Source organism: Micromys minutus (genome assembly GCF_963924665.1).
Source record: "Micromys minutus genome assembly, chromosome: 2".
NCBI classification, from domain to species: Eukaryota; Metazoa; Chordata; class Mammalia; order Rodentia; family Muridae; genus Micromys; species Micromys minutus.
This window is the reverse complement of record NC_137971.1, coordinates 101,702,177-101,717,147: the sequence shown is the minus strand read 5'-3', so window position 1 is coordinate 101,717,147 and position 14,971 is coordinate 101,702,177. Positions and strand designations below refer to the sequence as shown.

General features: G+C 38.7%; 1 protein-coding gene across 19 annotated transcripts in view; it reads left to right on the top strand.

The window, feature by feature from the left end:
• Nucleotides 1–14,971, top strand: part of DLG2 (discs large MAGUK scaffold protein 2) — a gene marked incomplete at both ends in the record, with an annotated part of 1,874,976 nt that overhangs the window by 1,600,562 nt on the left and 259,443 nt on the right. For all 19 annotated transcript variants that reach the window (XM_080912637.1, XM_080912640.1, XM_080912639.1 and 16 more), the window contains one exon: nt 2,484–2,586. In XM_080912637.1, the coding sequence (XP_080768763.1) occupies nt 2,484–2,586 (103 nt within the window). The remainder of the gene's footprint in view (nt 1–2,483; nt 2,587–14,971) is intronic.

Below are 14,971 nucleotides of genomic sequence, written 5' to 3'. Positions count from 1 at the left end.
AACTTGGGACCTCTTCAAGAGCAATAGTACTAACCACTGAGTCATCTCTCCACTTGAGATAATAGTAGAAAAATATTTATTTTGTGTTTCTTATACTGACTTAATTTTTATACATGGTATTATGTATCTGTAGTACTTCCATTTTAAATCAACACATTATGAGACTATTTTTCTTTTATCATTTCAATATGTTAAATGAATAATAATGTTTAATTGTATGATTACAAAATTTTACAAGTCATATATCCTTTGTCTTACAAATACCTTGTCCAGAGCATTTATCCTTCCTGAAGACATTCACAAATGTGCTAGAGAAAAGGGAACTGACTTTAACTACATCAGTAAAAATCTCACTGAGCGCCTCTAGAACATTCACAACAAGGAACACTGTCTTCCAATTAAAAGCTTGAATCATGTGAGCTTGTATGAAAGATGCCAAGGTTACATTGCTAAATAACAACCAAAATAAGTTGTATTTATACATGATATTTAATTCATTGTTCAAAGACAAGTAATAAAATACATATGTAATGAGAACAACAGGAATATAGATATAGACAAATGTTGTATGTAGGTAAATTCCAGAGCAAAAAACAAAAAAGAGGCCACCTGTGGGAGAGAAAATGGTGAGAATTCACTTACATATTTCTTCTATAATATTTGGAAGCATTTCTTTAGTAATGTCCATTTTTAATGAGAGTTAATTGTTTTACAATAGAAGAAACTATTTAAATTTATTTGACCCCTAATTCTGTGCAGTTGAGCTTGTTGTAGGCAACCTCTAGACAAATCTGTCTTTGCTGACACTTTTGTCTACCATAATCCTACTTCTGGCTTATTAGTATTCAAACTGACTTATCCTTTATTTTTGAGGAGTTTTGGTATTTTCAGTTCAAGGAGAGAGGTTGTTAGTTCTCTTTTGCTGTCAAAATCCCTTAACTTGAAGCATCTTATAGGGGTTTTTAAAGTTTGCTTTGTCTTATGGCTCTAGAGAGAAAGTCCATAATGGCATGTCACCAGACATGTCTGGTGACAGGAGCAGGAAGCTGAGAGGTCTATGTTTATGGCTATGCCTCCTGAACATTCCATAACCCCACCCCCAACAGTGCAACCAGTTGGGGACCAAGAATGCAAGAATGTGTTCCTACCACCATAGGTCCTTTAGGCTTTAATGGCTTAATTGGTCCTTCCTTCAGAAATGAGAGGAAACAGCCTCAGAGAGAAGATATGACTGTCATTTATGCAATGACTGGCACAGCAAGCCTAGCACAGTGTACTTCCCAAAACTAATGCACAGTCACTGTTTGAAAAAGAAAGCTCACCAGAAGAGAAAAACCAGAGGAGAGGCAAAAGACAACACAGATATCGATATCGATGAGGATGCCTTAACAGAGTTATTCTGAGGCAGCAATGCTGTCAACTTGAAGATGCAGATGAGGCAAGCCAGCTAGAGAAGCAAAGCACTAAACCCTGCCTGCATTTGACTACTCAGAAGTGTGGTTAAAGAAGATAACCAAAGCAGAATGTTTTGAACATGTAGATGAGCTAATGAACTTTGAAGTCTTCTCTTGAGCATAGCATCCTGCCCTGTGAACCCAGAGAAGCAGGGTGAGGGTACCATCTGCATCTGTGAAAAAATTAGCCTTGGTTCACTCGCATCACAAGAGCATCACGTTCTGCTTTGTGCTTCGCCCACTGTGCGGACCCTTGGCAATTATATCCTGATGATTTATTAATGCTGTTGATTGGAGAAAAAGTAGCTTTTGCTTCTCGTTGGGCGTGACTTGCTGGTGATTTGATTTTTCCAGGATGAGGTCAGGGCTTGTTTTATAGATGCTCTGTTTCTCCTCTAGTAATATGTGCCTCAAAATGGGAGCTAGTGACAGGAAAATCAACTCCAGGCACTCTGGATTTCATTTTGTCAGAATTCATTATGGAATTGTGCATGAGAAGTGGGGCAGTTGGGTTTATTTTGGAACAGGGCTCAAGGCTGTCTCACTAAGCTCCACATGACAGGATTAGGCACTTACCCAAAGAGAGGAATCTGGCAGCAGGCCAGGCCCATTCCATACAGTCTCCCCAGAACGTCATCTGAATATACGAATCTGTCGGCACATACTTGTCTGTTGCATTACATGTGTCTCTCTCCATTAGTCCCTCTAAGTTTAAAGCCAATCTGCCCTAGAAATCCGGGAAACCCATGGGAACATTGCAGTACACATACTGAAACTCTTGTGGACAGAGAAAGACAAAATATTTCCAACCTACCCAAGCTGTGCCACAAACACAAGATGAAATTTCATGGCCCTGCTTTCTAAAAGTAATCACGACTCTGAAGCTTGCTGAAATAAGAAATACCTGAATAAGAAAGGAAGACTGTTTTGAGGAACGTGGCATCATTTTAGATAGCTTATTAATTTTGGAAAACTTCTTTCTTCTTTCAGAATACAGATATTGTGCCTAAACTGTGATCTGTCTTCCAGGTGAACGGTATCGATCTTCGAGGAGCATCTCATGAGCAGGCAGCTGCAGCACTGAAGGGCGCTGGGCAGACGGTGACAATCATAGCGCAGTACCAACCTGAAGGTCAGTCCAAACTCGCGCTTTGAATGTCCCAGAATGACTCTTTCTGGATACATTGCTGCTTGTCAGTGCTAATCTTGATCAAGCTCAGTAGTATTTTTATTAAACTACTTGTGATAGGAACTTAATGATTCATGTCTCCTAAATCCCACAAAAAATTGTTACTCCCAGTCATCCAGGAGAGCATCAGATAGTTTAAAAAAACTCATATGAACAGATGAACTCAAATACTCCAAAGCCAGAACCAGCTTTATTCCATTTGTGGTCTCATTTATTCACCAGTGGATACTGTAACAGCAATTCCACTTAGGAAGTAAGGAGAAGTTTCTTCTTCAGAAATAGATGTGCTAAAGCAGACCATTTTTCTTTCCTCAAGACAATACCTTAATTCTCACTAAGGTATTAATAGACATTCTACTCAATTTTTAACTATAGAGTTCTCTAGAATCAATAACTAAAAAAGAAAGGAAGGGAGGAAGAAAGAAAGAAAGAAAGAGAGAGAGAGAGAGAGAAAAAAAAGAAAGAAAGAAAGAAAGAAAGAAAGAGGGAGGAAGGAAAGAAGGAAAGAAGGAAGGAAGGAAGGAAGGAAGGAAGAGGAAGAGTCAGAGAATGCTGAGATACTGTTATTAGAAGTTGAATGGGGCAACTGAAAATTGGTAACGTCTTGTTCCATAAAAAAAACATGGCTTCCATCTATACGAAACGCACGTGAATTGTTAGGAAAGGACAGTACTTAACAACTAGGGATAGGATTACAAAGTGTTGTGAAGGAAAAGCTCCATGAGCCAAATACAAAGAACTCCTTTGTCCTCTGCAAATCATTCCTCATTAATTTCATCTTCCCATGTATCCTGGAGAAGGTTGAAGAAGGCAGTCTATGCTTTCTCATTATTGGTAGACAGCATGTTCTATAAAGGAATAAATAAACCACCTTCTTTCACGTTTATCCTGGCAAATTGCCTTTGTTTGCGCCTGACTTTAGAATCAGAATTTGTGAGCAAATTAGACAAAATTGTAATAGGTGCATTCTGCTGTTGGCCTGTGTCACAGATGCCCATAGAGCTGAGAAGGAAAGGATGGATGCTGGTCAGGGATGCGAGAGAAGATGAGCACATGCTTCCTAGATCCCGCTAAGAAGACTTTGCTTCTTAAATATCGATGCATTCCTTTCCTCCTAAGGGGAGTGAGTGTTTCCAAAAGTATCCATTATAACTCAGAATATGCAAACAGGCATGCTCTGGTTCTGTCAGTACGAATTTCCACGCTTCCACTAGAACTTGCTTCAGCCTGATTTTATTTAAGTGCTGTGCTCTAGTGAGATAATGGGCTGCACTTACCAAGATGCCCATTAAGGTGTGTCATATAAATCCCAACAATTGATGGTCATCATAAAAGCTGCAAATAACAAGCATCTTTCAAAATGACAATGTACGGACTCCATTCAGAAGATGGGCCTAATTTGCCACAGCTTTGTGTCAGATGGAAATGAACTAGTAGCAAGGGGAAGCAATCAGTTTTATTCTCCCTTTTTGTAAACTTTATGGGTAGCCAAGCCTCTTAAGTAAACTGTTGTTTGGAATGAAAGATTGATTAGATTTTTGTTTCGGTTGCATAATGACATTTAAATTGTAAACAGCTTAAGGAAATAACTGACAATTTACTTTTAAATTAGCAAGCAAATTGAAGAGTATGCTGTGGGGTTTCATTAGAGAATTCTTAGCAGGCCCCTTTTCTTTTCTGTCAGTATTGTACCCTCTGTGATGATGCTGAGATGTTATTACATTTCTTTTGGAGTGGTCAAGAACTAGATTTTTAGGCTGAGGAGATAACATTAGATAAAGACCTCACCTCACAATCTTGAGAACTTGAACTTGAATCCCCAGAATCTAAGTGTAAATCTGTAATTCTAGAACTTCTACAGTGAGATGGGAAATGGAGACAGGAGGATTAACCGAAGTTTACAGGCAAGCCTATGTATACACTTGAAAACAAGAGATCCTTTCTCAAACAAAGCACAACTTGAGGTCTGACACCTGAGTTATCCTTACAACTCTACTAGTACTGAATGGTATGTGCATACCTGCTCTCACACCTGTACACACATGCACACACACATACACCACATGTGCGTGCACATGAATGCCCATCCACACACTCACTTGGAGATAAAAATAAAGAACTGGGCTTCTAGGTAATACAGTTTAAATTGCTTTCAAGTTACTCAATGTGGAAGCCAATGCGTGCCCTGATCAACATTTCTAGATACTCAGAAAGCTTTGTCTTCTACCACAAGTATATTGCATGTCGTTCACTTCTAAGTAATTGTCCACCTTGCCGAAGAGAAATAACTTTATTATACTTAATACAAATCAGTTCCCAGTGAATAGGAGCAACATTATGGTAATGGCCCTGGCTCTAAGAATTGGGAAATGGGAAGGAAAGAAGAAGCCTGTGGATCCATGATAGCACAGCAAAATCACGTATTATAGAAATGTGGAAACAGAACTATACCTTGCAAAGGGTAAGGTAGATGTTTTAGAAAGGAGGGAGAAAGACTATCCAGCTGAACTTCACGGTCATTGTTTCAAGCAAACATTGTATCTGTTCTGCTCTCTGTGTCTGGCCGGTACTGCAATACCTATTTCTTTACATTCACATCACTAACCTACTGAGAGAGATTTACCAACCTCAATGTTTGTGTTTCCACTTAAAGATAATTGGTGGCCAAAGAAAACTTTCATTTTTATTTGCTTGAGCAAATAAAATGTTTATTTTATGTTTGAAGGTAGAAAGAGGATTGTTGAAGAAATGTGTGTTGCAAAATACCAGCTGTTGAATTTTTATAGCTCTTAGCACAGATTTTTTTAAATATAGTTGCTATAATGTGTAATAAATGTCTTCTTTGGAGAGTTTTGTTCTACCGAGTCAAATTGTATGTATACACAGTCCTATGTATACACAGTCCTGTTTACAAGGAAGGTGGTTCCTCCTCTATATATTGCCCTGTCCCCATCTGCCCTTTTCCATGTGAGGTTCAAAATAGGCGAACTAAAGCCAGTTCAAGCAATCACAAATACCATTTCAACGTGACTGTAATATGTTACCATCTCTTCAAATTCAATTGTGTCAAATGATCACCTTAAAATTTCCATGTGTTACACTAATGGTCAGGAAAATGGTAAGAACAGCAATAAGAAAACAGTGGTCTTCCTTTTTGCCTTCTTCCCATTTTATCATCTAAATGATCCCTTAGAAACAATTCCATTAAGCACCATGGGAAGCTGATTCTTATTTTTAAAACAAAAACAAAACAAAACTTTTGTCTGTTTTACTATACCACTCCTAAAAATACACACACACACACACACACACACACACACACCACGCTCCTCATCCTTTCTTTTTCCTTGATTTTTCTAGATGTTTGTCATTGCTTTCCTTATTATCTTCCTCAGGATCTTGCACACTAAGCTCAATTCCTTTATGCCAGTTCTCCAGCCAGCCTCCCTTGCCCAACACTATTTACCCTACCACTGTCCACAGCCTCATCCTTCTCACTGCCCCCTGGCTACACAACCTCCTTACTACCCAATGGATCTTCAGCTCCACTCCACAGTCACTCTGCCTTTAATCTGCTTGGTCATGTGAGCTCTTTCTCTGAACTCAGACACACATTCAGATACTTGGGCCCCTTTCTGTGACCTGCACCATTCTCCACTCAAGTATAGAAGAGTTGACTGCCACTCGTGCTGTCTCCTCTGTTAATTCTCTCAACAGGAACTGGAATATACTTTCTCAGTGAGTTGTTGGGTGAGGCTTGTCTTGGAAGTATGACAAGAAGTCCTACCCTAACCACAAAGCCAGGTGCAATTGTTGACTGCTAGGAATGAAAGTCAGTTCTTGCCAATGTGGTATCACTGGCTGTACCAACCACACTGGGTGGCAAGCCCTATGTCTAGAAGTTGTCAGCCAACACAGAGCTGACGGTTTGGAGGAAATTTTGTTTGTTTATTTGTATGAGTATGTATTCCTTTATTGATTTTTTTCTTTCTTTTCTTTTTTGAGAGAAAGAGAGAAGGGAAGAAAGAGGACGTGAAGTTGTCTGGGTAGGTAGGTGGGAAGGCTCTGAACTTAGTGAAGGGCAACGTGATTCTCAAAATATAATGTATAAAATTGTCGAAAAAAAAGAAATATTGAATATGTACAGTGTATTGGATAATGAATGTTAGTAGTAAACAGTGAAGAAATATATGCTCAGTAGATATGGAAGAATGACCTAGAACTTCGATATTAAAGAAATGTTCAGTAAATTCCTAGACATTTCATGTCCACAATTTTTAGATGGTGTTCTTTGGAACTGTTCTCTAGCAGCATTAGGAATCCCCAGGAGTAAATTCCCTCTTTCCTGCACTCCAGAAAATCCACAGATGTTTTGGAACACAACACAAGAAAAAGGAGTAACACTCTGGTGTTTTTTTTTTCAACTTTTAAAAATTAACTTTAATGTCACTGATAAAATTTGCAAACGTTAATGATAGCCTAATTATGCTATACATTTAACAAAAAGAACTTTACAAAGCATTCTCTGAAGATCAAAGCCAAATTTTACAACATCTGTTGCCATCATACATAACAGTAACTAAATTTACCATGAGAAAACTGACTGGTATTGAAATAATTACCTAGCCTTCATTTGAAGAACTATATAAACAGTAAAAGTTATCAGCTAAGGTACAGAAAGGAAGAAACTAAGGTCCAAGTCTTCCTAATGAAAAGGCTGATAGTTCTTAATGGGATAGCTCTGGTCTTTGTGGGAATGCTGGAAGGGCTCAGTGTGGCTTGCACGGAGAATATGTATGAAAGACCCTAGGGAAGTTCCCATGAGCAACCAGTGTCTGCTTACACAGACAGTGAAGGGGCTTGATTTCCTCCACCCTTGGTTTTTCAATAGGATACTTAAATTTATGACATTCAAAACACAGACTTCTAAGTCTAATTTGTCCCTTGAGGTTGAGACAGCCTCGTCATGGTATCTATCACTTGTAGATCCTGCCCATCGATAGCCTTTTCTTTTTCTGGCTGCTTCCTATGCTTCTGTGTTCCAAGAAGACCACAAAGCGGTGAGCCAAAGAAGTCTTCCTTCCTACAAAATGCATCAGATGACGATTAGCAGCATAAAAAATACCAAGTAAAAATTGGAGTGATAGGGAATTATTTAGTGAGTATGAAGCTGTGCTGACTTATTGGTGTAACCCTCTACCACGTACGGTACAAGGCCACATCATCAAGTGTTAACCCAACCACAGCAAGCCAGAATATATAATCTACCAAGATGCTCAGATGACTTATTAATGTCATCTGTGGCTCTATAGTGTACCCGAAGCACTGTGAGGTCCCATAAACTGTATCATCAGGTTTTATTACTGGTGTGTACCACCCAATGATTGATCCTAACCCCATAGTTTTGCTAGTGAACTATTAGGAAGAAACTTTTACATGACACTAGAGTTTGTAATGCTTAGCAGTGTGTTTATATATATATATAAATAATAAATAAGATAAGTAATATACTAGCATCTAAAGACTCTCCCAACCCACCCCTTCACTCAATGTGACTATGCAGTCTAAGCATTTGTGCGTGATTCTCTGCAGATACCTTGAGATTAATGATGCTGAGTCCGTCTTCCTATGCCAAAAAGCCACTTTGGACCTGGGACAATTCAGCTAGAACAGTAGCAGGCAACACTTTCCAACTAGAAAGTTTCCACTGACCTCACTGTCTATTCTTGGAATGTTGAATATCAATCACATAAAACTGACTAAAATCTATTGTTTTTATTAACTGGAGGGAGGGGGAATTCCCTTGTCATCTACTAACATAAATTACTCAGTACTAGGAGACAAATAATCTATTTGCTGGAAATACATTGACAACCAAGGTCCTTAGATCCACATCTACAATTTGCAATACTTAACTGAAGGCGAGGAAATGAAGAATTTTTAAAGCATCTCTTACTATACTACTATTACAAAACAAACATTTTTTCTAGCCCACCCTCCAATTTTATGCAGAAGTACGTTTCGGGAGGCAATAGAGATGAGAAGGACCCAGATGGATTTAATATACCTGTTAAATGAATTTCACTTCCTTGGTGTTCAGTGGAGTTGATCAAAACATTTGATTAGATGACCTCTTACTTAAGCTAATTTGCTAACTTAGCAGTGAATAAAGAACATGAGTTTCTCCAGCCCATGCTCAAGACACGCCACTTTTCTGAACATTGATTCACCTGTGGTTAAATATTGATTTTTTAGAGGGAGTTGGAGGAGGTCGTAGGGAGGTTAAGACGTGGTAAGATGTAGCCCTGCTGGCCTGTAATCAGCTATGGCAAGATTGTCTTTAAGACTTCTGAGCCAGTATTCTATAAAATTTAACCTATAGCCTCTTCTGACTGAGTATGTTATGAGAATAATAAAAATTATAATAATCTGGTCATTCTTAAGTGTCCTCTTTTTCTTTCATACATTTAAGAAAATGTAGAAAAGAGGTAGGTGGGGAAAGGTCTCGGAGCAGAAAGGAGGCAGGAGGTGGAGATTGAGAGAGGAAATTCCCCCGTAGGAACGAATACAGAGTCAAGGTGTATGTCTCTCTTTATAAATAAGGTAGTTATGAATGTTTTATAAGGGATGGAATTGTACAAGGTCATTTGATTTATCTAGGTTGGCAAATTATATTATACCTGTTGGATCAGAGTAGTTTGGTATGTTCTTTGATGTGACCACTTAAGTTCAAAGGGTGTGGTGGCAGGGAGCATAAAGCCCACTGTAGAGTTGGAATGAGTGTGTAAGGCTTGGCAACAACACACCAAGGGAAGTAAGTGAAAACGACATGTCTGGGCAGTCGTACCCACTCGGGACAAAGGCAGCAGTGGCGGTAGAGTGAACTGCGCCTGGAGCACGTGGTATGTGCTCAGCTCTAGAGCAGTGTCCATGGAATGAGACTGCAGGGGGGGGGGTGATAAAAATAGCTACTTTTTAATATTTAGGATTTGAGCTTTTTACATTTTAAGTTAAATTCAAATAGAAGGGCTTATTTCTTTTAGAAAGATTTGAATTCACAATTTATTGTTCATGGCTCTTAGTTTATAGGCCCATTGTATACAAAAGCTAATCAGTCTCATAAACTGATAATTCCTATAATTTCTGAGCTTTAACATAAATGCACTGAGGCTAAAATGCAGTGATATGAGAAAAAATCTATTTCAGGAAATCATGTATACAAAACGCTGAAATGTTGGAGGTATTTAAAATTCTCACAATTATAAATAGCAGTAGCATTAATATAGAAAAGCGACGGCTGGGAAAGGTGAAGTGTTCATCTTTAATATGCTTCAAAGAATGCTAACTCAAGTAGAATTACTGACAGACTCGTTGATTCTGCTGGCTGAGTCTGTAAAAAGCAAGAGTATCCAAACTACTCTAGTTCAAGATGTTTTTTAAGCCTCACTCTGTTTGCTGAGATGCATTATGTCTCCCAACGGGGAGTAACTTTTATTCATAGAGAGTTGCTTCCATACTGGGAACATTAACTAGAAGCAGAGCAAAACGTGTCCATTCAATCTTCTTTTGGCTGATATTCTTTAATACGTCCAATAAGTGGGAGGCAGCCCTATGTGTCAGAGGTAGAATGCTCACTGCCCCAGTGGGCCTACAGTTGGTCAAATGAAAATGCATTCATGGGGGACGGAAGCTGCTATGTGTGCTGAGGAAACTGAAGAGAACTCGAGCCTTGACTCGGGTGTATGCAAAACCAGACCAAATGAAATTCCATGACCAAGACTAGAAGATCAAGAGGGCAAGCTCCAATGCTCTCTCTGATATGCAGAGTGAATAGGAACTCACTTGTCAGCATTCAGCGAGAAGGACGAATGAAAGCGAGAAAGGCGGCAATACAGAAGAACTGAGAGCAAGGCAGAGGAAATGGAGAAAGATGGTATACAGGGAAGAATGGGGGGCGTAGTGCACCCCACAGGATGTACATGATTGGTAGGTTATTGAACTGTCTGAAACCTCAGAATGGTGGGACCAGATTAACTCCTCAGAGAGATGTCTTCCGCAACTAAATGGAGAATGGTTCAGCAAGCACTTTAGGGGTCAGAGAAGAAGACAGAGTCACCAATCTTTGGAATATTTATTCTCCAAGATCTCTAATGAATTTCTGACACCACAGATAATACTAAAGAGATAAACAACAATAAAACAGTACATCAATAACAATATGCAATAAAAATTATATGAATTCTCTTTCTCATTTCTCTGCCCACCCATAATATCTTAACTCTTGGGCTTGCAAACTGGTAAAGGTTGATACCAACCCTTAAACATGAGTTTGATCCCTGAGAACCACAACATTAGAAAGAGAAAGCAGACTTCTGCAAGCTGCCCTCTGACCTCCACACCTATGCTATGATATACATATATCCATATGCATACAAGTACAGGCAAATACACACACAGCAAAGAAATGTAATAATAATAATAATAGTAATAATAATAATATAATTCTTATTGTACTGGGACTGTTTTAAATGATGCTTGGAGTTAAGAGGTACCTCAACAGTCAAGAGCACTGGCTGTTCTTCCAGAGGACCATAATTCACTTCCTAACCCTTGCATGGTGACACACAACTGTCTGTAACTCCAGTTCTAGGTGATCTAAGACTTTCTTCTGGCCTCTAATGGCATCATGTATGGACAAAGTTCACATGCTTGCATACATGCAAAACACTCATACACATAAAATAAAGATGATTTTTAAAAACAGTTACTCTATTAGAACTGATTATATGTTTCCATGAATGAGTCTGATGCTGCTACAGACTAAGTTAATTCAAGACAAAGCACTCTTAGTTTTGCTGTGGTTACTGAAAGGAACAAAACTGGTGCTGAAAAATGGTTTATTCAAATGAACCTAAATATTGGCCTCAAAATTCTTTATGTATGGAATACACTAAGTAAAACATAAAATATTAAACAGCACAAAAATAATATTATTCTGAAATCAGGATAATAGTATAAGTATTTAATTTTTCTTTTAATATGACTAATATAGTACCCAATGTACTATAAATTACCAAGGGTACAAGTATCCCAAAAGAAACCTCCATTTAATTGTTCTTCATTAATTGCTATGGCTTTGTAGAAAAAAAAATGGAACATTTTAATATCCTTTAAAGAGGTCACTGGGATCCAAAGGTATATGAAACAAGATTAATATTGTCTCTTGAAAACATTGACAAGAGTTAATTTGTTTCACTCAACAAATATCATCTTCACATGATTGTACTTATGATAATCCTTCTTTATTATGTGACAGTCTTCTCTTAATTCCTGTTGTTTAAGGTCACTAAGAAATAACCTCATAAAATGCCTGGCTTCTTAGCAGTCCCGACAGTTATATTCCTTCTGATATGATTCATTAACTATTTCTATCTCCTTTTAAAAAACTGAATTTCTTAAAAATCAGTGATATGCATGGTGGGGATGCAGCCAATAAGCAGGAGGAGAAATGGCAGTTTTAGGGGAGGGTCCTCACTGTCAGGCCATGCGAGACAGACAGGGGCCTCTGCAGGAAACATGGCTGTCTCTGAAACTGGCAAGCTGCTATTCTATCACTCAGTGAGACAACAAAAAGCTTACCTAACAAAGGAATGCGAGACAAAAAGTCTACAAAAAATACCACTGACAATTGTGTCTGCTATCTCCTTCGGGGCATGGAGTCTGCCTTGAAGTGTGGGATGCATATCCTTGAGACTCCTTTGAATAAAACTAATTTTTCTTCTGGAAGCAGATGTCAGGTGAAGATAGATTATTGATTAAAGATGAGAGCTCATGCCCACATCCCCTTTCAGCAGTACAACCCCATCTGTCTTGAACTGTGCGGGCCCTGTGCACGCTATTACAGTCTCTGTGAGTTCATGTGTGCGCCGGTCCTGCTGGATCTGGAAGGCATTGTTTTCTTGAAGTCATCCATCCCCTCTAACTCTACTATGAAGCAATTCTATAAAAGACTGATTGTTTCTGCCTGTTGTCCAGTTATGGGTCTCTGTGTTGGTATCCATCTACTAGAGGGGGGTCTTCTCTGATGATGGGTGAGCTGGGCTCTGATCTGTGTCTCAGCTTGGTTTGGTCTCAGAATGTCAACAATGTTTTTTTTTTTTTTAAACCTGAACATCACAAAAACAGGTTGACCTGTTTGTACAGGTGGAATTCACTCCTTAAAATAAAGATACAGATAAATGAGAAACAAATGGGCAGCAAAAAGGAACCCCACATGTTCTGCTCTACATTAATATCAATAGACCAAATGTCAAATCAATTAGCTCGAAGCGTTAGAAAAAACAGTGGTGAATGACTATGTAGTGCTAATAATTATTATTATTATGGGGTGACTGGTATGGCTAAATCTTGGTATGTCTTATGCCATTGATTCTCAGCCTTTCTACTGCTGTGACCCTTTAAAACAGTTACTCGTATTGTAGTGACCTCAACCATAAAATTATTTTCTTGCTACTTCGTAACTGAAAGGTTGTTAACTGTTATAAATCATAATCTGGTATGCAGAATATCCGATATGTGACCCACAGGTTGAGAACAACTATCTTATGCCATTTAATCCTCATAACACATTAATTGACATGGTGATGCCCTTATTCTTCAGATGAAGGAATAAAAATCTGGGAGAAAAAAGGTACATGATGATTAAACAGCCAAGGTGAAAATTCCACAGTGGCCAGCTTGGCTCTAGGCCCATTGACAACACCACATCTCCCAGCAGGAGCAAGGTTTTAACCACCTTCCTCTATGTCCCCAACTAGCCCCCTCATTGTTAGTAAGGTGTAGAAAGCTGTGGTCTTACTGCTAATGGAAGGGCAGTGCTTGGATTAGACACTTCCCTTGAAAGCCTTATTAAACTTGTATCTCTGTGGCTTAAGCTCTGTCTGTCTGCACGGTGCTGCTGAGCCTGCTCCAGAACTCCCCTTGACTCCAGGAGAGCACTTTCAAATCTGGCAAGATGCTGCTCAGTAAAATACCCATTAAGTGTCTGAGCAATAGAAGGAAAGAGGGTATAGTGATTAGGGTTTCAAACAGGATATAAAAAGAATTCAGATTACCACCGAAGTACAGATTTCTGAATGTCATCTGTTCCAAATGGAACTATGATTAGAAAGAGAGAGAGGGAGAAAAAAAAAAGACATCTTAAAAGGTCATGAAAAGAAAAAAACAGTAGCAGTTTTGAATTTCAGTTAAATGGCTGAAATCTAGGGCATCTCGAATGGAAATTCTCTCCGGTGCTCTCGGCCCTGATGCGGAGGCCTCTGCTGTGAGAACAGATGCATGAGATTCCCCAGTTTTGTGTGTCAGCCTAATAATTAGTGAATTCTACCTGAACAAAGTCACGCCAAATGTGTATGAGGAAATGAAGTCTGTCTCGAGGCAATAGCAAAACAAAGAAGGCATAAAAGACAAAATGAGACAGATCAGGCTTATTGTCAGTAAATATGTATCTCTAGCAACAGTGAGAGACTGGGGATATAATAGGCTTCCTTAACAAGTGTCTTAGGGGCTGGGGGAGGGAGTACTTGTAAGAAGAAACCAAAGAATATTTGAAAATAGGGCCAGAATGTACGGCAATGTTTTACATCCTTTCAGATGCGCAACCTCCTCAAGTTATTTGGTTTCTTTCCATAACCTTCAGATTTCCCATCTCCAAAAAGAGGTCAATAACACACTAAAATATGAAGGCTAATACTGACAAGTATCTTATATATGACATACATTATTCTATACATGCTCACATTCTCATTCTTGCAAGCCCTAAAAAATTATGAAATGAGAGTTATGACCATTCAAAGAAGAAATGAAAAGATTCTGAGAGATTGTATCATCTTAATAGAGAGTTCAAGGCACTCACAAATATTAATGCAAGGTTTGTTTACTAAAGATAGTCTTGGCAGTTACAAGGCACATATGTTTTTCCTCAGCTTTCCACAATGGAATTAAAGACAGACACAATCTCATTTTCCAAATTGATAAGAAGAAAGAACACAGTGAATTCAACATTATTGTGGAGCCAAAATAAATACCAAAGGCAGATAAGCTTAATTCATAACTCATTATGAAAATAAGCAAGTGACGGCTCCCAAGCTTAATCTTAATAGCCGTGTGGTTTAGAAGGAGAAAACATGATAATAGTGGTTGTCAGCATCTGTGTATCAGAGCAACAGGCACTAAGTGCAGGACATAAAGTGGACATTGTGGTGCCAGGCACTGAAGAGTCCATAAGGACCTGCTTTCCATCCATGACCCAAAACGACACCCTAGAAAA